General features: G+C 45.3%; 1 protein-coding gene across 29 annotated transcripts in view; it reads right to left on the reverse strand.

The window, feature by feature from the left end:
• CLASP1 (cytoplasmic linker associated protein 1) overlaps positions 1–24,870 on the reverse strand; it is a 268,492-nt gene that overhangs the window by 106,347 nt on the left and 137,275 nt on the right. For all 29 annotated transcript variants that reach the window (XM_070476332.1, XM_070476358.1, XM_070476337.1 and 26 more), the window contains 6 exons: positions 11,554–11,706; positions 8,456–8,529; positions 6,808–6,900; positions 5,480–5,625; positions 4,525–4,660; positions 3,394–3,464 (listed from right to left, as the gene is read on the reverse strand). In XM_070476332.1, the coding sequence (XP_070332433.1) occupies positions 3,394–3,464; positions 4,525–4,660; positions 5,480–5,625; positions 6,808–6,900; positions 8,456–8,529; positions 11,554–11,706 (673 nt within the window). The remainder of the gene's footprint in view (positions 1–3,393; positions 3,465–4,524; positions 4,661–5,479; positions 5,626–6,807; positions 6,901–8,455; positions 8,530–11,553; positions 11,707–24,870) is intronic.

The following is a 24,870-nucleotide window of genomic DNA, read 5'->3' on the forward strand; positions in this document are numbered from 1 at the left end:
ATGATCGTCCCAATTAAAAATCTCATAATGCACACAATTACTCACTCAATGTATCTTTAATAAACCCTTACCCTATGCTAGACGCTGCACACACAATGGAACTGAGACACAATCCAGCGAGCAGGACAGACAAGAAACAGCGCTGTGTGCCCGGAGCACAGGGCCCCAGGAGAGCCCTGGGAGCCCCTCAGCTCAGCGCTGGGGCTGCGAGTAGACTTTCTCCAGGACAGATGCGGACCTCTGCTCACACCCCGTTCTCAGCATCCCTGTGCCCACCCTCACCCAGGCCATGGGCATGCTACCTTTGCCCTCTGCTCCATGTCATTTCCTGGTGTGGATTTTTCTTCCCTTTAATGTGTGTGTATATATGCTCATATTTATTAATATTTATTTCTTAGTGGATACATTCATCTTTAGTACTAATTCTTATCTTCAATGAATTTCAAAACAATCTATTTAATCAAAAATATCCCCTGTAAGGGCTTTTCAGGTGGTGCTAGTGGTAAAGAACCTGCCTGCCAATGCAGGAGGCCTAAGAGATGGAGGTTCGATCCCTGGGTCAGGAAGACCCCCTGAAGGAGGGCAGAGCTCCCCAGTCCAGCATTCTTGCCTGGAAAATCCCATGGACAGAGAAGACTGGCGAGCTATGGTCCATAGGGTTGCAAGGAGTTGGACACGACTGAAGCAGGCAGCATGCATGCATCCCCTGTAAATGAGGCTTTGTTTTCAACTTTCTAGACTAAAACCAGATAGGGAAGTACATCAAAACTGGCACTGTTTAAATACCGCGTTGCTTCAGCACATCTGGTCAGATCTTGTCTCTCTTCTTCACCTACTAGTGCTCATTGTTCAAAAAGCAACTCCATTTTTTTTAACTTGTCTACGAGGCTCCTTGGAAGTGTAGCAGCTAGTCTGCTTGTTTAATAAGGCTGGCTTCCTTTATTTTATTATTTTTGGCTGCATTGGATCTCTGCTGCTCTGGGTGGGCGTTCTCCAGCTGCGGTGAGCAGGGGGTGCATGGGCTTCTTATTGCAGAGGCTCCTCCTGCGGCAGAGCCCGGGCTCCAGAGCAGGCAGGGCTTCAGCAGCTGCAGCATGTGGGTTCAGTGCTTGTGGTACACAGGCCCTGTCGTCCCAGGGCCTGTAGAATCTTCCTGGGCCAGGGGCTGAGCCCGTTCCCCGGCAGTGGCAGGTGGAGTCCCACCAACGGGCCACCAAAGAGGTCCATCAGCTAGTTCTGATCAGTGCTCTCTGAATGCCTAAGCCCATAAGACGTGTACGCTGTAATTCACTCTTACATTGGTCTGCATTGCTGTTTTTAACACCTCCAACTAAATTATAAACTTCTTACAGGGAGGGAGAGTGGGCAATTCACTTCTTACAAATTCTATGAAGCAAAGCTAGGTACTGGCTGAATACTGAACAGAAACCACTGCCTTTGTTACGCTGCCTTCTTGTTCTCTTTTCCCTTCTGAAGGCATGGTCCCTAGTATTCTTTTCAGCGTTAAGACACATGACTCACTTTGACTACACACAGGAATGCCAATCTGGGTGTGTGGCTAAGAAGCTGGTGAAGGGGGTGGCATTTCCACTGTCATGGTGACTGCATGCTGCTACTCACACCGAGCACCACAGGCTAGAATTTTTACATGTTAGGAACCAAAGTGTCATTCTGTCATTCCTGAACTCATATTGATGCCCTAAACCCCAGTATGATGGTATTTGGAGATGAGGCCCTCAGGTGGTCATTAGGTTCACATGGGGTCATGAAAGTGATGCTCTTAGGATTAGGGCCCCTGTAAGAAGAAACACTAGAGCTCTCTCTCTTACACAAACACATTCTGTATCATGAAGACATAGCAAGAAAAGAGCCATCTGCAAGCTACTCCCATTAGAACCCACCTGTTGGCACCTGGATCTCAGAATTCCAGCTTCCAGAACTGAGAAAATACATTTCTGTTGTTTAGTTCCACTCCATATACGGTATTTTTGTTATGCAGCCTAAGTCAACTAAAACACTAAACATCCTATAACGTTCCCCACAAAGATCTGTGTCACCTCACTGCCTTCACAAAGGAAACACTTTCCAAACTGCTCCTGGAATCCTCAATCTGCACTGACAATATAACAGCAGCAGCAACAAATTCTCATGATGGCTACCATTCATTAAGCTTCCACCAAACATTAAGCCCCTTCTACCTAAGTTACTGTGAATCCGCAGAACAACTCTGTCCCCAAGTATGTGGGAAATCCACCAACAGCCTCCACCTCGCCAGCTCCACACACCCGTCTCTGGGGAGCTGGAGCTGCTCTGCCCTCTAGGGTGGCTGGATTGTGGGTCAGTGGTTGACCACACTCCTCAGCCATGCCACTGAGCCACACTTTTGGAAATTAAGCCTCTTCAGTGGAAGAACACGTCTTTCTTCCTGACTTACACAGCCAGCTCATTCCCCTTCTCTTTTCTCTTGCCTTGCACATGGCTGTTAATAAGATGATGATGGGGGCTGCTTCATGCTCAGAAAGACCCCTGCACCTGAGAAACCCTGGGGGGGGGGGGGGGGGTCCAATGTGCCAGCCCAGGAAAGGAGAGAAGCAGGGGCAGCCATGAAGTGACGGGCCCTCCTGCTGGGCTGGATCACAGCCCAGAACTGCAGGGATGGGGCCAGAAGGCTGCTGCCTAGGTCTGCCATTAATTTACCCCATAACGCCCCTGATCTGGTCCACCAACAAGCGTCAGTCCATGAACTGTCTGAAAACTCACGTAAAACTTCTGTGTACTTACACTTTCCTGGGAAGACAGCCCACACATTTCACAATCTGAAAGACTGTGGAGTCACCAGTCCAGACCCCACAGACCCCAGCCAGAAGCAGAGTCCTGACATCATACACAGGCTGGGACAGCTCACGTGGACCTGAGATGAAGCCCCGCTGGCTGCTCAGGCTGACCTTCAGGGTCCACCTCCCCTCACTGCACAGCACAGCAGAACCCCCAGAACCACATCAGAAGCTGCAGACAACATACACCTCCTCCTCCTATGCTAATGTAAGTAACTACCACTCGTTTTTACAGTGTCTTTTCCAGGCAGGCAGCTACTGCCTTCATCAGGGCACAGGGCAGACCTATGACAGAGGCAGAGGGACCAGAGCAGGAAGAATGTGGGGACACGCCCCCATCCCACCTCTCCTAAACACCACACACACAAATAACATCAGTGGTCCACATTCACTGTCCAAAAATTTTGATCATGACCCTTCAATCCAAGGGCACTTATTATAGCAATATTAAATAATATTAACTATTTCAAACATAAACTTTTTAGATGGAGGGAAATTTAAAATTTGTTTTGGTTTTAAAACAGTTCAAAAATAATGAGAAAATTCATTAAAAGTTTACCTTCTAACTGCAACAGACTTGGAGGTGCAGTTGCTTGTTATGACGGGGATTAGCCTTGGGATGTGCGTGTGCTGTGGGAAAGAGCAAAAGACAGAGGTGAACAACTGAAAATACAGAGCTGAGATGGTCAGTTCCTTCTCTCCTATGTACAGCACCTAACCCATCCAGACGAGAATCTTACTGAGTTTAAAAAGGAGAAAGAATTTCACTGGACACTTACAAAGGGCATGACAAAGTTTACAGAGCCAAAACAGACAACATGATGATGTGTGTTAGGTCAGTCTAAAATCAAAACTAATCACTGGTATGAAGCCTAAACTATCTGAGCAGTAGAGATCTAAGTGAGTAAAAAGCAGTCAGTAGACCAATGTATTTTAATACCATTTCGATGGATATGTCCAATAACGGCTTTTGGTTTAATATCTGAAATAGGTACTGTAAACAGTAAGAACTAAAATAATGCCAAGAAAGTAACCCACAATAATCACAAATATTCTGGAAAGATTTTAGTTAGCATCATCAAGCCCCAGTTTTGAGGGCTGCCTCTAGGGAAAAGGGACTTGACATGTGGAGAAGGTGATATGAAGAACTTGCACTTTAAGCCTTTGTGAGTTGTTAGGTTTTATTGAAAATCTGCATATAAATTACTTGGCTAATTATTCACACTAGATAAATTAGCGCTTTGAAAACTTAACTGAAGATAACCTTTGTTTTTAGGCTTATGTACAATTATTTAAATAAAGATGCTAGATGAATACAAAGCCACAAGCAGAAATACCTAAAACGAACAGCTGGGGATTAAGGAGGGATGAACAGGAGTAATACCTGGACACACACAGAACTCAGAAGCAGGGATAAGTGCTCAAATGCTTGAAACCAATGATGAGAGGATGAGCAACAGGCCAGTAACTGTACACCACACCTGAAATTCACTCCAGGGAACTGAAAAGGCTCACAGGTGACAGTGAAGCAAGGGATGGTGGGGGGGTGGGGGGTGGGCAGTACTGTGCAGACAGTGTGATCCACAGACACAATCACTCAAGTGAGAAACGCCTCTGGTAACTGCTTATCCACCACCCATGTTTACCACTTGCTTACTCCACAACACATACGGCTCCAAAACACACTCACCCGAATGATTAACCTGACAGCTACAACCCCCGAGGTGGCCATGATTTTGGCACTATTTGGGATTAAATTAAAGATCGTTGGCATGATGGCTTCAGCGCCATGGTCAAACTTATTCCCCAGTACTGACGACAGGTGCCTGTAACGAGAAATGAGCACCGGGCTGTCACCAAAGTTCTTGGAAACAGTGTAACATATAAAGCTTTTCACATTTTAGAGCCTTTGTATAAAGTCATCTAAGGACAAAAACAAGTCTAAGTGAAATACAAATACTCCCCAAGCACATGCAGAGGACTTTACATAGCCACTCACCCAGAAGAACTGCTTTTTAAAAAATAAATAATTTACCACTAATTACTCTTCAAATAGCAAAACAACAAATACTAATAAAACATAAATATGACAAAGCATCCTCAGCCTCTTTTTTTTCTTTTGCTCTTTTATTTTCAGCATATAACATTCAGGCTTCAATATCTGAGGTCAAAATTTTGAACAGCTGCAAAGCCACGCTTCTATTGAATTTAACCAGAACAAACAAAGCTTCTATTTATCATGCTATATCCTGCCAGCAAAATCAATGAAAAGGCTGAGAACAGAAGTTTATAAGATTTCATTTTTCCATATTATTAATAACTGTTTCAAGTTTAAAACAGAGGTTTCAGAGTTAAGTAACTGAGTAAAATTTAAAATCTGTCACACAACACATTATTGACCAGAGATGTACTGATGCCACAGGTGTTAATTTTCTGCAAAAATCCCCTCTGTCAATGACGTGTTAACATAACTGGCCAGGAAACACTGTCAAAGTGTAACAGAGAGTGTAAATGGAATCAGCCTTGGAGACCAGGCGACAGGCATGTGGAAAGCCCCGATGGATGTATTATTCAGTGACCCCTCTCTGAAGCTCTGTGACACATACACTTTATTATGTGAGAACCGGGAGCGTCGCAGTCCTTACCCCAGCGTGATACAAGCCTCCCGCACGACCTGAGACCGTAGATCCTTAGCCGACAGTTTAAAGGCTCCGTCCAAAAGCCGTAAGTGCTGGAAGAAGTTATCATACTCGGCAGCACCAGCCAAGAGTAAAGATCTAATCTTTTTTAGCTAATGGGGTAGAAATATTAAGAGACAGACAAAACAATCTTTAGAACAAAAATACAAAATAATGGAAGCCAACAAATATTCAAGGATCAACAATAAAGTTAAATGATACAGTTTTCCAAGAAGAATTAGACCAACTAAACAGTAGCTAACATACTGAAGAAATCTAGGTATCATAAGTAAGACAAAATAATTTTTAAAAATTAGCATCTGTGATAAATGCATTATAATTCTACAAAATGTATTTTTTAATTGGAACATTTTAGCGTATTTACAGACACTCTGATACTAAGGATAAAAATAACTAAAACCTCATTGTAGCCTGTAAAAAAGCTCCTTCCCTAAGCTCCCCTTTCCCAACACCCCATCCAACCACCATTTACTGAGTGAATCACAGGAAAGTGGCTCAGCTGGTAAAGAATCCGCCTACAAAGCAGGAGACCTGGGTTTGAGCCCTGGGTTGGGAACAGGGAACTGGGATCCCCTGGAGAAGGGAACAGCCCACTCCAGTATTCTGGCCTGGAGAATTCCATGGACTGTATCGCCCATGGGGTTGCAAAGAGTCAGACACGACTGAGCGCCTTTCACTTTCACAGGAAGAAGCGTCCCCACTGGAGGTCACAGTATCCACACTGCACCTGTTACTGACGGGCTGGAGGGCATCTAAAACAGACAGCAGCCACGTTCCCAACCTGCTTCCTGCTGGCCAGCCAGTACACAGTCACCTTCCCCAGAAAAGACACACCTTCACCAAATGCTGCTCACTTTAATGTTCGGACAACTGGCTGCCATTAAGGTACTTTTAAAAACAGAAGGGACAGAAGTGCTATGAAGAAAGAAAGGGCGACAGGGACGCTCAGTGTACGCCACTGAGAAGCTACTTCCCCGGCCAAGGATCGCAAAATTAAACCTTTATGAAGGTGAGGGTAGTGGCCATGCCAAAGTACAAGATGCACAAAAAGATAGAAGTAGGCATGTTTTAAGAACAGAAGTGAGGTCATCTACTAAAAAGGCAAAATGTGAATATGGTACCTTATATTTAAAGTACTGGCTACTTAAACTTCATTACAGCTGTACCCCAATTTCATAATAAAGTATTTACAATATTTAAATATCTACTGCAAACGCAAATCACACAAAGTCACACACAAAATCACACAAAACCACACGAAGCTGGCAGCTTACGGCATTTACTCTTTGCTCCCAGTCATGCTTGTCATCAGACAGTATTTCCCTAATCTTGTTTATGGACTCCTCAAGGTCTCGGCTGGAATAAATCTGTAAGCAAAATTAATTTACAATCAATATGAGAAAATTTACAGAATAAACAAAGATTATTTCTTAATTACCTGAAGTCAAGAGCATCTGGTAAGTATAGTACAAGAGATCATTTCATTTTTCAGAAAAGGGCCTCTGAGATAACATCTAGGCAGGGTTGCCAATGAGTTTCCACCGTGAATGTAAACTCACCAGCTCTGATGCCCGAATATGGACGACTCGCCTCAAATGCCGCTTTACCATAACAGACAATTTCATGAACAACCAAGAAAGAAGCCCAGCGGGGAGTGGGCAGAGAGGCCCAAGCCGCTGATCTGTTTTTTGTAACACCGCACCATACTGGCAGACCCCAGAGACACCGCCAGGTCAGTTCTAGCGTCCTCACTGCACTGCCGGTGCAATCAAGTGAGTATCAATGAAGCGAGTCACAAAGATTTCCCCAGACTGCCGTCTATTAACTGCCCAACTAAAGTATGCCCACTAAAGTATGGTCTAAAAAGGCCATGTGCATACTTTAATTTAAAAATCATTTATTGCTTAAAAAAAAAAATGCGAACCATCATCTGAGTCTTCCGAGAACTGTGATTTTTTTTGCTGATGGAGAGCTGAACTGTTGTGAGAATTACCAAAAGATGACAGAGACACGAGGTGAGCAAACGCTGATGGGGACGGGACCCCGTTCACATGCTCGAGGCCACGTGGCCACAGACCATTGTGAAACGGCAGCACTTACAAAGCACAACACAGTGAAGCGCAATACGGCAAGGCGTGTCTATGCTTGTAACCCTAAACACTTTCAAACCTATTTTCTCATTTATCCTTGTATTTTACCCCAAAGACAGCAAGGGGAGGAAAAAATCCACCAAGAGTGAGGCATGGTAGGAAGGTCAAGGACATAAGGATAAACCTGAGCCTAAAACACCTGCTGTCTGCTCTGTACACACATGGCAACCAGGCAGCAACAAGGGACACAGACGGGCATCAAGTGCGGGAGGAATCCTGAGCATGACATCCGATGGGCCGCAAGCCGATCAGCAGGAGACGATGCCGAGGCACACCGCAGTTTACAGTGAGTGGCCGGGCCCCCGGTTCCGTAAGTCATCTCTGCTTCACGTGTCAGGTACTCACGGGAAGTATCACGATGGTATAAACTAAGGTTTTATGAAAACAGTTTTTATACCTTTCAGACACCTACATTCTTCAAATTTACAGACTTCTCTAAGGAAAATACCGACATAAGCATGCTTCTTTGTTCTCTCTTGGAATGGAGTCACTTATTTTCACCTCTTTTGTGTGACCTGACTCACCAACTCACTACTGGAGCAAGCCACTTCTCACCAGTTCTAACTGGAAGGTCATCCCGGGCCATGACTTTCACTCTTCATTTCAGCTCTCAGAAGCCCTAATATTTCCTAGTCTTCAACCTTAAGACCTCCTGAGGTCTTGATAGTCAGAATTATCCTAGCTAGTAAAAAACTCTGCGTATCACATGCTTGAAAATGAAATCTGAAGAATAAGCCCATCCTTTTTAATCAAACCAAACAGCTTCACTCACCTGGACTACAGGCACATCATCAAATGCTTTAATAAAATCCTCTTCATCAACAGCACCAGCTCCTTCTTTTGCAGCTATAAAAAAACATCAATTTTAAAAATGTAAACAGTGCGCACTGGAGGACTCATAAACAAAATCAAAATTATCTTTTGGAAGATTTACAACTTTTTAAAGTCAATAAAAGTTTAGAGTTTTGTGGCACTGACAAGCATTACTGACTTTCAATATTAAGATAAAGTATAACAGTTTTACAGTATAACATATATTAGCTTAAAGTCATCTAAAGATAGTACCCGCTTAAGGAGGGCCAGTGGTATAGACTCTAAAAGATTTAGGTGATTTATATTGTATTAATCTATGTGTGTGCATCCCAGTCGCTTCAGCCATTCAGTCTCCTTGCGACCCTATAGACCGCAGCCCACCAGACTCCCCTGTCTGTGGGACTCTCCAGGCCTGAATACTGGCGTGGGTCGCCATGCCCTCCTCCAGGGGTCAGATCCACATCTCCTGTCTCTCCTGCAGTGGCAGGCAGGTTCATTGCCACTAGCACCACCTGGGAAGCCCTGTATTAACATACAAGTCTTTTCAAAGATTCCTAATGAACATGTAATAGAAATTTCAGTTCTTCAGGGAATAAGTGAAATTATATCACTGTCAGGAATCCTACATAACAAATCTGTGAAACATTCAAATAAGTTCTAAAGAATCTTACAGTTTCACCTCAACCTGTTAGTCTCAAAATATTTTCACTTCAAAGAAAAAAAATTTTCATTTCCTTAAAACCACAATAACTTGTCAATTTTTCGTTTATATGCCAGTTGCAAATTGACCCCACAACTGCTATCGTTCAGGAGAAAGCTTTTTCTTTCTGTTAATATGTCCTTCACATATGAAAATCAAGTGCTATTTTACCACATGTTTTTTCTTCATATTCAAGGTTTCTGAATGGTCATCTACAGTCATCCCTGTAACCATCATTAATGATTTATATTGATTAGTCTGAGTGCTTTTCCAGAGCTTCCTACCTGACAACTTAGTTGGCATCTGGGGTTGTGAGTGACCACCTAGACAGAAAGGGCTTTAAAGACAACTGGTGCTCATGGTAAATACGACGTGTCCTCATGCGTGATGAGTATTTCTCTGCATTCACAAGTCAATTACAGACAGAAAATAGTGACACGCTGTGAGTGGTGCTGCCTGCCCTAGGTGAGGCCTGCATCCCACCAGGCTGACGAGCACCCAGCATCTTTCTGTGTGAAGGGGGCGCCGCATGTCACAGAGGGCTTGGGGCCATACGCAGGCCTGGGCCCCCAGGAGTCTGATGAGAAGTCAGCAGGGAAACTCACAACTATGAAGTTAAACAAAATGGAAAAAAGACGGGGTCAGGCCCGAGGGAGAGACAGGGCTGTATCTCTGTACAATCAATCTACACAGGCCAGATCTTTGGAAGAACAGGTGAGGAATGGGAACAAAAAGACATGGTCTGATCACGCAGAAACTTTCTAGGCTTAGTTTGTAGAGTACATGCTACTCAAAAACAGATCAAGAAAATGGATTAGAAAGATAGTTCAGCCATTTAAAAGAAAAGTACTGATACACGCTCCAGCAGAGATGAACTCCAAAAACATTATGCCAAGTGAAAGGAGCCAGACACAAGAGACAACATATTGGATGGCTCCATTTCTCTGAAATTCCTAGAATAGCTGAAAGCACAGAGAAAGAACAGCCTGGAGGGACCGACAGAGCTGGGGAAAGAAGGAATGGGGAGAACTTTAATGGGGTCTTTTTTTGAAGGTTGAAACTGGGTTGAAACTAGACAGAGGTGGTGGTTGCCCAACACTATGAATATAATAAGTGCTAGTGAATTGTTATCTTTAAAATGGTTGATTTTATGTTGTGTGAATTTAAGCGCTTTAACAACAATAAAATACATATATATATATATATATTTTAAAATGAACCAAAAAATAAAAGATGACCGAGAGGCGTAGGATGGCAAGGGGTGGGGTGGGGGAGGCTCAGAGGGAAGGGATATAGGTATAGTTATGACGGATTCACATTCTTCTATGGTAGAAGTCAACACAACATTATAAAGTAGTTATCCTCCGGTTAATAATAAATTATTATTATCCTCCAGTTAAAATAATTATAAATTATCCTCCAGTTAAAATAAATTTGAAAAAAATACACTGAAAAAAAATATAAAAGATCAGGATGAACTAAGAGCAGCAGCCCCCGCCACACAGAGATGGCAGTGCAGAGGTTGTGGGCACCAAGCCGACAAGCTGGGACACCAACATCCATGGCCTGTTCAGACAGAAAGGAGACTAGCGCAAGGAGGCAGCATTCTGATGCTGGTCCTCATTCTAGCTTTAACTGATCAGTTTATCCGGCCAAGCTCAAAAGCCCAATGCTAACAGCAAGTATGGTTCCAAAGTAAAAAGTCAGTAGTTTTCACTACACTGTAAATCAATGATACTTCAATGAAAAAATTTTTAAAGTATAAAAATTTGTGTATAAACTTAAATGTGACCGCAAAATGAAGGCTATATATAACAAGACCCAGAACCGTCTAAATCAGGGGGTGGCAGAGGAGGATAAAGAGATTTATCCTTATAAATTTGTTTTCAAAGCCTCAGGGAGCTAATCTTGACCATTCACTAATTTGGTATCTCAGAAGCAACAATCTTACTTCCAGGAACAAAATACATTTTAAAGACAATCTAACTTCTAGACAATCTCAGTCCTGAGACACAGAAGCTGGCTGATACCACGCAAGCATCATCAGGCATGGCAGGCGCCCAAAGCCATAAGCTCGGCCCCTCCGTGGATTCACACACCCAAAGACTCTGCCTCAGCAAACACGGCCACACAGCAGCTCAGACGGACGTTCTACCGGCTTGTCCGCATCCACAGATGAGAACCGATTTACTTAACGAGGAGAAAGTGGACTCACGCTGGCCAAAGAAGCGCTGCGCCCCGAAAGGACGCACAGGGCGAGCAGCAAGCGCACCTGCTTTAAGCGCCGCACCGCGGACGCACCTGCTTTAAGCGCCGCACCGCGGACCACGCAGCTCTGCGCGCGCGCCTGGTCCTACCTGAAGACTTGGATCCGAGAGACGAGGAGCCGAGCCTCCGGGCGGTCCCCATTCCAACGTTTCTCCGCGAGCTTGCTGGAGCTTTGGACGACGTGGAGCTGGCGGAAGACGGTCTATTGCCATCCACAGAATCTTCATCATCAAAATTTTTATCTGAAGAGTAAGCACAGAAATTTTTTCTTTTTTTTTTAATTTTTAAGAACTTTTTCATCTCACCTGAAAACAGCAACTAGTTTTAATTAGAGATTAATGGTTTGGCTTCTCTTCTGGAATCTGAGATGCCCATCCAGGGTCTAGAAAAGCCTTAGGTGAGTCAAGAATGCAGCTACAAACACCCTGTTTACTTTCACGTATCAGGAATGCTTTCCACTCCAATTTCAGAAAACAGAAAAATCATACAAGAAAGCAACTTCTCATGAAACTATCACGTAGGAACAGTTACTTTAACAACCTGGTATATTTCTGGCCATTCTTTCATGTACTTTTTAACAGTTAATGTAAGACTATATTCCCTTTTAGAAAATTGCTTATTTCAAATGTACATTTTACCATATGATAAAATACTCTTCATAATGGTTCCATGGTACTTTGCAATTGGAAAATGATAAAAATAAAAAACATTTGCATTGTTAAGAGAGTCAGGGATATTCTAATATCTTATGCTTAGAAATAATACTGCAACAGACACCCTTCTACCTGCATTTTTGTTTGCACATCTAATAACTTTAAGAAAAATAATTCCTACAAGCAATATTACTGAGTCAGAATATAAAAGCTTTTGATGTATACTACCCAACTTATCTTCAGAAAGCTCATATAAATACAAACTTTTCCTGAAAATTCAGAGTTTCTTGCCACATTCTTGCCAACACTGAAAATACTAACATTTTAAAATTTCAACCAAAATTTGATAGCCTTCTCCCCCCCAAAACAACCTCTTCTTCAGTGTTTCATTTTAGTGAAATTAAGCATTTTTTTCATAAATTCATTAACTTCTAAATTTTCTAGATAGCAGCAGTGGTGGTTTAATCTCTAAGCCATGTCTGACTCCTGCAACCCCATGGACTATAGCCACCAGGCTCCTCTGTCTATGGGATTCTCCAGGCAAGAATACTGGACTGGGTTGTCATTCCCTTCTCCAGGGGATCTTCCCAACCCAGGAATCAAACCTGGGTCTCCTGCATTGCAGGCAGATTCTTTACTGACTGAGCTACAAGGGAATTCCTTAGACAGCAGTAGATCCCATCAGTACTTCTCGAGTTGCATTTTGAAAAATAGATCTATAAAAAGAAAACCATCTCTGAGCACTTTGAGGACAACAGAATCGAAGCCATCACTGCGCATGTACAGCGTGCCGAGGGCGTCGGCAGCGCGCGCGGGTCAGCGGGTGTGTGTGTGTGTGTGTGTGTGTGTGTGTGAAGGGCGAGGAGTCACCGAAAACAGACAATCAAACAGAAAAGAAAATTAACATCCATAGCTGGCAATATTCATGATCGCTGAAAAAGGGCTTAGACCTCTACCAGTAAGTCTAAAGTAAGTGTTGACCAAAAACAGATAGAAATAATCTGTTTTTCCTGATCTAGTTGCTTCTCAGCTGAACTATAGGCAGCCAAGTCTTGCGTCTACCCAAGACCCTAATGTTCCTTACGGCTCACCGACAATCCACTTCAAATCACAGGGCTCCTTATATTCAACAGTAAGGGAGGAACCGGGCTTCTCAGGTAGCTCAGTGGTAAAGAATCCACCTGCCAAGCAGGAGATGTGAGTTCAATCCCTGGGTTGGGAAGATCCCCTAGAGAAGGAAACGGCAACCTACTCCAATATTCTTGCTTGGGAAATCCCATGGACAGAGGAGCCTGGTGGGCTACAGTCCTTGGGGTCTAAATGAGTTGGACTCAACTTAGCGACTAATCAACGAAACAACAACAAAGGAGGAATCACATCCTCACAAATGCAGAATCCTGTGCAGATCAGCTTCCCTCCACATGCCTTTACACTTCGGATCATCTGGCAAGCTGTGCCGTTTCACAGATGGCTCCTTCAATCCATGCATCAATGTCTTACTGGTTCAGATGTTCAGTGGTCTATTAGCACAGACCCCACAGGCTGTAGCCTACTAGGCTCCTCTGTCCATGGGATTTTCCAGGCCAGAGGACTGGAGTGGGTCGCCATCTCCTTCTCCAGGGGATCTTCCGAACCTGGGTCTCCCACACTGCAGACAGACGCTTGACCATGGGAGCCCCCAGGGAAGCCTGGATCCAAGAGTAAAGGCTGGCCCACAGCAGGAGGCCGCCCACTGAGCACCGAGAGTGGAAGCAGGCTCTGTCCTCGGAGCCCCAGGAGCACCCGGGCCGCCAGCACCACTTGGCCGCCATGGAGCTGCGCTCACCACTCCTCGGAGATCAGTGACAGCCCCAGGTGGTGGGGAAGGCAAGTAACGAGGGGCATGACCACAGCTGTGCTTCACACAAAAACACACATAATTTGCCTTTCGCTCTCTTTCCAACACAGGTGGGCATGCTGTGTGGAACTGCGTTCAGTTACTGAGAATTATTTTCACAGGTCAGTATCACTGAATCTCTGGGGTTTCCACCTGCCACGAGGGTAGGTTAGCAAAGACCTGACCTCTTTCCAGAAGCCACACAGAACACATAAAACAGCCACTTTCAGAAGACAGAAGGCAGCACAGAACTGTGACGCCTCAGACAAGGGAAACAAACAAGGTGCGTTCTTCCAATCACTGCAACTTCGTGCCTGGAGAAAATTTCCAGGCCAGCCCTTACAGGGAAGAGGAACCCAAAATGAACCTGGCAGTCTTGGGAAGTAGAGAAAAGGAAGATCAGACTTCAGGGAGGCTGAGGTGGCTGGAAGTTGCAGGGTGGAGTACTGAAAAAGGGGAAGCCCCATAGAAAGAGAGCTCCAGAAATGTCCTAAGTTCTGGGTCACACACATGTGAGTGAAATTCCCTAAGGGAGGGCACAAAATAACCAGGAAACTGCAATTTGAACAACTCGCAAAGTTTACACAAAGAGGAAGATTTTCGAGCACTAGAGTTGGGGTGTTTTCAGCGACTCACCAAATGCATTCAGTAGAGACCCCAGAGAGAGCAGGCCTTAGTAGGGGGCTGAACTATTACACCAAATTGTCCTCTCAGAGCTTAAGAACAGGCCTTAAGGATAGGAGATTTGCAAGTGATTTTACTGCCTTGCCAAACATTCTTTAAATAAACACAACAAACCGTGGATCCTCAATAATGTAGCGGTCACAATACATAACATCTAATCAAAATTTCCTAAACAGTTGAGAAGCAGAGAAATGTGGCCCATAATCAGGAGGGAAAACCATCAAAAAATAGTGACCCACTAAGAAATGACAGAGACAGTGGAACTCTCAGATACTAACATGAAACCTGCTATATCCATGTTTAAGAATTAAAGGAACTCACAGGTATAATGAAAGAAAAGGAAGCTAGTTCAAAGAACCAAATGGAACTTCTGGAAATTAAGAATATACAGTAGCTGAAATGAAAATATCATTTAAAATGGGATTCAAAGCAGGTTAGACACTGCAAAAGAAGGGGGAAAATGAGAGAATTTACACACACACGGCAATAAAAATTTAATCAAAATTAAGCATAGATATCAAAAGGGAGGATGGAGAAATAAGAGGAATAGTCTCAGAGACCTGTAGGATGATACTGTCATCAAATTCAAGTGTCTGTGTATCACACACAGTGAGGCCAAATACCAAAACGCTGGAGTGTGGAGCAGAGAAGTGTTAACAGTGGCCTCCCCAGACCACACCCGAGGCACGGTGGGCCCTTCCCCCCTCCCTCCCTGGTGCAGGGATCACTCCATCACCACGCCTCTTTGTGCCCAGCCCACCAGACCAGCCTGTGTCGGCCACCCACATGCTGCACAGGCAGGCAGGCAAAAGCTCTGCTTTGGGGACACCAGCTTCCGGCCACCTCGTCGGTCACGAGCTGACCACTGAAGCCAGTAGCAGGCTGAGCCCATGCCACCTGCCACCTCAAACAGGGAACCCAGTAGTGGTCATGTCAACCACCTCTGCTTGACCACCAAGGTCAAAGTCTTCACGCCTAGCTCCACCAAGTACCCGAGGATGACGCTGCTAGAGCAGCCTGGTGCTTCTTCAGACCTGGCTTCGCTCAGGAGTCACACCTTTCTTCTCAGGGTGAAACAGCAGCGAGGCAGGCAGGAGCTGGAGCTGCCTGCTCAGCCACTGGAGGCGCCCAAGCAAGGGACCCTCAGTGAGCAGCTGTCAGCCGCCCGGCCCAGCCACTGGTCAGCACCACAGTGGCTCCTCCCCGCCGCCGCTTACACGTATCAAAGAGAGCCCTCATTTGGACGGAGGGAAGGTGGTTTTCGAGATACTCAAGTCTGCCACCTTCTCATCTGCTAGCTTCCCGATTAAAGTCATTATTCCTTGTTCCAACAACTCATCTCCCGATTTACTGGCCTGTCAGGCGGCGGGCAGAATGAGCTTGGGCTCTGTAACAAAAAGGTTTATTGCGGGGCCCTACAAGGAGATGGGTGGCTCATGCCTTAAAAGCCTCAGACTCCCCAAAAGCTTTCAGCAAAATCCTTTCCCAGGGAAGGGAAGGCAGGGCGTGGTTAGCTGTTTGCTCACTTCTTGGTTTCAGATCTTTTGTTCTTGAAGTCAGATCAAGGTCAGGTAACGATGTTCCTGTAAACCTCCACCAAATCAATGTTATTTTCTGTTCTGACAAGAAAGGGCGAGGTCCCAAGGCACAACTTTCATCCTCTGAGGTCCAGGTCCTGCTGAGAGGTGGCAGAACTCAGGCGGCGGCTTCCTCAGGGCCAGGCCCTCGGACCCGCACAGCTGACATCACGGAGGGAGCCAGGCGCCCAGGACCCAGCCGGCCTTCAGGCTCCTCAGGCTGCCCAGACAGCGGGGTACACGTCCCACAGACTGCATCCTTTGCAGATGGCCGCTGCCATTAGGTTACAGAGTTGGAGATGGGGAGAGGTTCACAGCCATCTCAAGGCCTGGGCTGCCAGTGGGCAGCCATGGGCAGGGCTTTGGAGCCCTGCGGGACACAGCCCCCAGCCTGTTCCCAGAACTCCGGAGTTAAGCACGGTGACGGGAATGAGAGGTGATGGTTGAAAGCCCAACAGATAAACAGGCACGATAAAAAGCAAACACGCATAAAGAAAAACCCTTGAACCCGCAATGCCTAGAATACTAGTGCCAGCGCAGGGGTCAAGTCGCACATCCCAAGGCCACAAGCTAACAGCACAATACCAAGTGCTTATCACCACGACACTGTGACAGCAAGCTTACACGGCCGCGTGTGTGACCCGTGCACCAACAAAGAAAGCGATTCACATTTTCTATCTGAGTCAGAAATTCAGGGGAACAAGGAAAAGGGAATAATCATTTATGAGATTAACAGTTGGGCACACTGCTTTAAGTAGAGATACTTCGCCCAGAAAGGTGTTTGGAGGACAAAAGTCAACTGGACCTGTTATTTGAGATAACTGGTTCACCATCTAAACAAGCACGCCCTACGGTTCCTGGCTTCGGGGACGCCCAGAAAGTAAAAGCAAATGCAGAACGGATTAGGCCCTACAAGAAGCACCCATCCAGTTCCAGTGAACCGGGGTTAAGTTTCTCTGATGTAGAAGGTGCCGTTCCCGACCCGGACAAACAAGCTGTGCTGGCTGCTGGGCTGTGCAGAGGGCGTCCACGGTGGGCCCAGTCCAGGGTGAGGGGCCTCATGGTCTAAAATGTTTCAGTACCTTTCACCTACATCAACCCATACTGAACTCTGCAAGTCACTTAAATTCCCATTTTCTTTAGGCTTTTCAGCTAAGCAGACATTTGTTAGAATAGAGGCTCTTTTTCTAGAGCTTTAACTAAGGCAAACACATGTGTGAGAATGAGTATTTTTAGCTCTGCAAGCTTGTGCTATTACATCAATTTAAAATTTTTCACACATCAAGACAACATCTGTTACATAGAAAATGTTCTCAGAGAAGCATCAGTTCTCCCTGAACCTAAAGAAATAATTAATTCCATCTCCAGACACCAAGGCTGTCATTCTGAGGGTCACTTCTCTCAGTTTCTCTAATGTTTTAAAAATCACCCAAGTTCCACTCCCCCTTTTATAGAATTGGGACAAGACATTTAAAAATTACACATGAAATTTCTACAGTGTGACAGTGTACTTTTCATCCAACTCTCAATCACTCCTGGTAACCCAATTAACAGGCACGGGGAAATGAAAACAGCAGAACAGCATGCCCGAAAGAACTGTAGATACAATAGAGATTTTAAAACACAGGAGAGCTGGGACCTTTTGAAAAAATTAAAAGTCCAGAGTAGTACAGTCACTTGTGGACTCAGCAGCAAAGTAGTTAATTCTCAAAACTGAGTAAGTTTGTGAACTTGCACTGAAATCCTGAACAGTGTTCCAGATGCTGGACAGACACTGGCAATTAGCCACGAGCAGAGGCAGGGCAGAAGCAGCCTCTCCACCAGCCTCCCAACCTAGATCTGAACCCCTAAGGAAGGCCCAGCAGAGCCCCAGCAGCCTCAGGACTCAGCTGTCACCAGGCTGGACTGGGACGACACAGAGCAACAAGCCACACACAGACTCTTTGGGTCAAAAGTCACCAAAGACCATTACACACCACTGTGACGACAGTTTCAGGGACCGAAGAGGCAGAAAAACATACCAGTCTAAAGACTGACTTCGAGTTAGGAGTACAGAACTTGGAAGTACAAGTTTTGACTCATACTGTCCACTTAGAAATATACAACGCACCTGTGAGGACAAACAAAATGTCACAGAAACTGAGAGATACTTGTTCTCCATTATCCATCTGCCAGGGAGGCCGGAACCTGAACCACCAAGCTGTTCCTGTCGTCACTCCCGCAGCAGACTCTGACCCATGAGAAGCCAGTGGGGAGAAAATGCTTCATTTCTACACAAAGACAACCAGCTCTGTCTCCCTACATAAGGGTCGCCCCGTGGAAGCTCTCAGTTTCACCCACTCCCTGTTACTGAAATTCTCCTCCCAGGGAATGAGAAATGTGGCACCTAGTAACTGGAGTATAATTAGTGCTCCCAAGAGGGGGCTGCACGGAGCCACGATAACAAGCTCAAAGGCAGGCTGCTTCTCGTAAATCCCCGAGTTTCGCGTCTTGATCCGTCACAGCGCTGAGCCGCTGCTGCCGGCCCCATGTGCCCGGCACACGCCTGTGTGACTGTGAATACACCAGTCTCTGTGATCCCGCCCGACGCTCCTGCCCTGGACTGCACAGCCGTGCATGTCCTCCACTCCTTCTCACCCTGTAACGATCTGTGTGCAGGTTTGTTCTGTCTCTGTGCCGGGGGCAGAGACCAGCAGGGACTTCTCTGGTATTCCTAACACCCACAACGGAGCCCGGGCCAACAGACAGTAGGACAATCAAATATTTAACTCTGGCAGTCCACAGGAAAGAAGTCAAAACTTGTGAATGAATGCAAACCATCCTTCATGTATCTTTTTCAGCTTTCATGACTTCTAAAAAATGCATGAGGCTTCATTAGATAATAAAGTCAAACAAAGTTATAAAAATGTCTGAGGAAGAGGGTAAGGTAAACACAACCACGAAATGTGAAAGTGTTAGTCGCTCAGCTGTGCCCGACTCTTTGCGACCCCCATGGACTGCAGCCCACCAGGCTCCTCTGTCCACGGGATTTTTCAGGCAAGGATACTGCAGTAGTTTGCCATTTCCTTCTCCAGGGGATCTTCTTGACCCAGGGATCAAATCCAGGTCTCTTGCACTGCAGGTACGTTCTTTACCTACTAAGCTACCAGGGAAGCCCCCTAAATACAACCCTAAATGTTATTTAACCTTCCTGATTTCTCACCAGTCAGAAATATCTTTATTCTTTTTTTCGGATAAAGCATAAACCTATTTAAAATTAAAGTCAAAGTATAATCCCCAAAATAAGACTATTCACAATGATATATGAGATATATACATGCATTTCTAGACTTCAGTGTATATACAAACCTATCAATATACACACATGTGCACAAAAACCAATCAATATACACACGTGCACAAAAACCATTCGGCCCACTACCAATATTTAGCATTTTTCTATATCAGTCTAATCCATTTAAAGACTATTATACTGCTCACATTTATAATATTTGACCAATGACTTATAGATAGCTCGATTACTTCAAATCTTTCACCCTCGTAACACCGCTGCAGTCTCGTGTTTGACGTGCAAAGGTGAATGCGCACTTATGTCTGCACATAACTGTGTGCCGGGCCTGTGGTCGGGGCCCTCGTCGAGTCCTCCTGACAACCCCGAGAGAGAAGCACCATCATGATTCCACAGTAAAGATGGAAACTCTTAACATATCCAGACAGAAGTGCCTAAGGTGACACAACTAATTAATAAGTGGGGTGAAGGAAGAGTTCAGGTCTACGTCTGTCTGACTCAAGCAAGATCCTAGGATTCGAGTCGTGACGATAAACGACCACACGAAACAGCAACTCACGTAAACTGGCCACTGTGTGCTGGGCACCTCTGCTCAGACCTACCTGTGCATCATTTTCTCTAATTCTTATAACAGATGCTTGCTTACTTAAGAAAATTACTTAAGGTAATTTCTTAAACACAGAGCCATCAGTATCCCTTATGACTATAGACACAGCAATCCTCAACAAAGTATTAGCAAACCAAAGCGAGCAACATATAAAAACTATCACTATGGCCAAGGAGGATTTAGCCCAAGAATGCAATATTGATTGGCTTAATATATAAAATTTAATTAATTTATTAATACATCATATTAACAGACTAAAAGACAAAAACACAAGCTCAACAGATGCACTAAAAAATATTTGCAATACTAGGGGTGGGGATGGAGAAGGAAATGGCAACCCACTCCAGTGTTCTTGCCTGGAGAATCCCAGGGATGGGGGAGCCTGATGGGCTGCCGTCTCTGGGGTCGCACAGAGTCGGACACGACTGAAGCAACTTAGCAGCAGCAGGGGTGGGGAAAGACCTTTCACGCTAAAAATACCACAAATAGGTGCTGGAAGGGAACTCCCTTGACCTGATGAAGACCAGCTACAAAATACAAAAAGCACACTATTAAATCTTATTTACCAGGGGCAGACTATATGCTTTCCCCCTAAGATCAGGAACAAGACAAGAAGCCCGCTCTCACCAATTCTATTCAACAGTATACTCAAGGTTCTAGCCAGGACAATTAGTATAGAAAAAACGTGGATTAGATAAGAAGAAATATCTCTCTTCACAGATGACATAATCTGCATATATAAAGTTCTAAGGAATTCACTAAAAAACTAGTAGGACAAATAAATTATTTCAGAGAGACTGCAGGATTAAACCAATACAGAAAAACTCATTGTATTTTATACATCAGCAGTGAACAATCCAAAAATGAAATTAAGAAAGTAATTCAATTAACAACAGCATCAAGAAAAATAAAATACTTAGTAATTTTAACAAAAAGAATGTTTGCATGTTTGCTGAAAACTATGTAATGTTATTGAGAGAAACTGAAGACCTACTAAATGGAAAGACATTTCATGTTAATGGATCAGAAGACTATGGCACAGAACTAATTCAGATTATGCAGTAAAAAGAAATGTATGAACATTTTTTGAGAAACAGAAGAAGGCGTTAAACCACCTTCCCTATAGATGGTTCCAAAACGAAAGGATCTACCTGCCCGCTTGTCAAAAAGCCCTGGGATGGTCTCAAGGACAATTTTCTCAGGGTCACAGAAGAAATGCATCATTTACAAAGTAAAGAAAAAAAGCTAAATAAGGTATCTGCTTCCCCTAAAAGGCATCAACTTTTAAATTCTTCCTAAACTCTCTGTGGCCTCCCTGTGACTTGGAAGTTCAAGTTCAGGGCACCGGGTCACCTGAGAGTTGATCTGGTCTCAGAACTCCCTTTGTTGCTTCTAAAATAAAACTGGATGGATGCCGGGGAGCAAGTCTGCTCTCTCTGGAGGGGGTGGGGTGTGGGAGGGGTGTTACTGGATAGAACACTTCCTCAGAACACCAAGAGCACAACACTTGCAGCTTCCTTCCCTCATCTCTTCGGCATCTATTTACCAAGTGCACCTCTGTGCCGGGTACTCTGCAGGGAACTGGGAGGAAGGCAGAAAGGTGTGGCTTTTATCCTGGAGTTCACGTGGGAAACAGACACACACAACTCACAGCAGCCGTGACTCAGCGTGATGCTTTGCTCGAGGCACCCACAGGATGTGCCCAGTGAATACCGCAAAGGGGCACAGAGAAGAGAGACCAGGAAACTCAGAAAGGAGCCGCTGTCCCCTCCCACCCACACTCCGTGCCTCACTCCACTGCTTGGGTCTGCAGCGGAGGACTTAACGTGAACCGGGGCTGTGAGATGCTCCAAGTGGGCACACAGCCGACACAGAGCAGGCGCGTGGTAGGCAGAGAATACATCCTGCAGACTCCTTGTGGACGAGCGCAGGAGGGGCAGGGGCTCCCGGCAGGGACGGCGAGCAAAGTAGCGAGCGGCCAGGGCGCACAGATGGGTCCAGGAGCCCCACAGCTCTGGGGCTGTCCCCATCCTCGGCGCCAGGAACACAGAGCCGAAGGCAAAGTCTCCAAGTCATGTCCAGAACTTTTGAGTTATTCAAGTTGGCATCTCTTGACCTGTCTGGATGCCCAACTTAAACTAACCATGTTAATACAAAGCCTTCCCCAGAGAAAAGAACCCACAGCAACATAGCGATAGCAGGTATAGAAGATCAGTCTTGAAGAGGAGTATCTCTCTACACACCTCAAAAAGACTATAAACTTCTCCTTGGAACCAATCAAAAGGGAGGGCACAAATAGATGGCTACTTTATCATCCTGAGTATCAACGGGCTCTCGGGGGAGCAGTAGGGAAGACCAGGATGGACCAGCCTTTCTGCCGGAAGAGCTGGCCACGGAGCTCAGGGAAGACTTAACTGTCTCTGTATTAACACGGACTGGTGAGTATCATGAACTCTGCCCAGATGGAAGGCCTGGCTTTATTACATTCTACCAGACCCGGCTCTGGACACATCCAGGGTAAGAGAAACGCAGGAGAAGCCACCCCAGAGGGCACCTCTCCCTCTCACGCTCCCATCGCCCGCGAGGGCCCCGGAGCGGGGACCTGGGACCACCCTGCTGCTCTTCCGCCAGCCACCCAAGCCCAGGCCAATCAGCTGGAGGAGGAAAGGGACACAGGAGGCTTAACTCACGGGTCACCTAAGCCACGCTCTCTCTTCCAGATGCCACAGGTGCTCTGGGGAAGAAGACAGTCCTCATACAGCTTGGAATCCATCCTGCTTCAGCCCCTACACACAGTCTGGTAGAAAGTTAAAGTCAATTCACTACTGACTCATATTCACCAAGCATGAATTTTTAACTCCTTTCAAGCCTTTTCTTCTAGGAAACAAGATTATCAAAAGGATTATCAAAGGATTACCCTAAATCCTATGAAACACAGATCAGTCAAGCCCAAGAGTTCCAAAAGAGATTCCAAGAAAGAATTAAGCACCAGAGCAAACAAAAATCCACCGTGTTTTTTAAAGAATTTAGCACTCTTTCCTAGAAAGTATCTGAGTAAACGTTCAAGAGTCTGAGTCTGTCACATTTTCTGCGACTATTATTATGTCTTCTTTCTCTAGTACAATTTTCATTCAAATCTGAATTCCTATCTTACCATCTGAAAAGTTAAAATCACATTATAGTTAGTTGATGGTTTTCTATAGTTTTTGTAAGAATACGGCCTTTGAATAACTATAACACACACAGACCTAAAACCAATTTACTGCTGCTACGGCCCTAGTATATTTTATTGAACTTATTCTCATAGCTACTTGGGAATTCACAATGCTGTAATTATTTACAAAACTACAAAGCGGTCGAAATGCTGCTGTGACTGCCTATCCTAGCCGCACTCAAACCCAGTTCACATTTCTGTACAAAGAAACCCAAGTAAACTAAAGGTACCAAACAAAAACTTTAGGGTTAAAAAAGAGGATCTTTCGATTGTTTTCTTTTCCAATTTCATTTTTATAAAAATCAAATGTATACACTTACTCAGCCCTCGACCCTGGCTGTAAGAAGAGCTCGTGAAGCCCATTCCAACTGTTTTACTATTTTTTCTGTCTTGCTCAATCAATTCTCGCAACTCCAAAGATTAGTGAGTAGGTCTGTTTTCAGTGTCTGGGTGTCTGTGCCAGAGGTGGTACACTCACGCGTGCAGCTGGGTGACGGCGGAGTCTGGACCCAGCCTCTGTGCACGTCCACCAGGAGGATGGGCCAGGGAGAGCCTCCCGACCTCACAGTCAACGATTTCATGCTGGATAAAGGCCTGGCATTTCTAGCACAGCGTAAGCCAGCCAGTGTGCGGTCACACTGAGAAAGCCGAACAGTAACTGGAGTTCAGTCTTCCCCGTGTGACTCCAGCTTTGGGAGGCAGCACACAGACAGGTAAAATGCACAGGTTTCAGAGAGTTCTTCTCCAGACTTCAAAACCTGGCACCATTTCTTAGTTTGGACAAGTTACTAAACTTCTCTCTGCCTGTCTTTCATCTGTAGAATAAGTATCACTCACACACCCATGATCTGTGTATTCAGAAGATGTTCATGTGTCCCTGAAGCGGAGGCTGACAGTTCAGAGACTGAAACACTCCCACTCTCAGAGCTGACAGCCAGCAGCATGGTGAGGCTTCAGAGGCCCAGGGAAGGGGCCCTGAGACGTCTCCGCACGGTTGCATCTGGAAACTGAGAAGATGCTAATTAAGCTGGGTGACAAGGAGCGTGGACTCCAGTGGGATCCACATGTGTGAAGCCCCTGGGTTAAGATAACCCAAGCGGCAGCTAGAACTGATCCCGAGACAGCACAGGCACATAGACTGCCGTAATTACTAATTGTAACAACCCTAACTGTCTACATGGTAGTAAGCTATAGTAGGGCATTTAACTAGACAGCTACTTCTCACAAATCCACCAGCAATGCTGGAGACTTCCCTGGGTCAGGAGGATCTCTTGGAGAAGGGAATGGCAACCCACTCCAGTATTCTTGCCTGGAGAACCCCATGGACAGAGGAGCATGGCGGGCTACAGTCCATGGGGTAGCAAAGAGCTGGACACAACTGAGCGACTTTCACTTCACTTCTCACAGAAGTGCTCAAAAACTAACTACAGTGAAGACATTTATTTTCAGTAAACATATGTGGACATGTTTACTATTTCATAGGAAAAGGGGAACGTTTTAAGCACC

This window comes from Odocoileus virginianus, chromosome 13, assembly GCF_023699985.2.
Source record: "Odocoileus virginianus isolate 20LAN1187 ecotype Illinois chromosome 13, Ovbor_1.2, whole genome shotgun sequence".
Classification (NCBI taxonomy): Eukaryota; Metazoa; Chordata; class Mammalia; order Artiodactyla; family Cervidae; genus Odocoileus; species Odocoileus virginianus.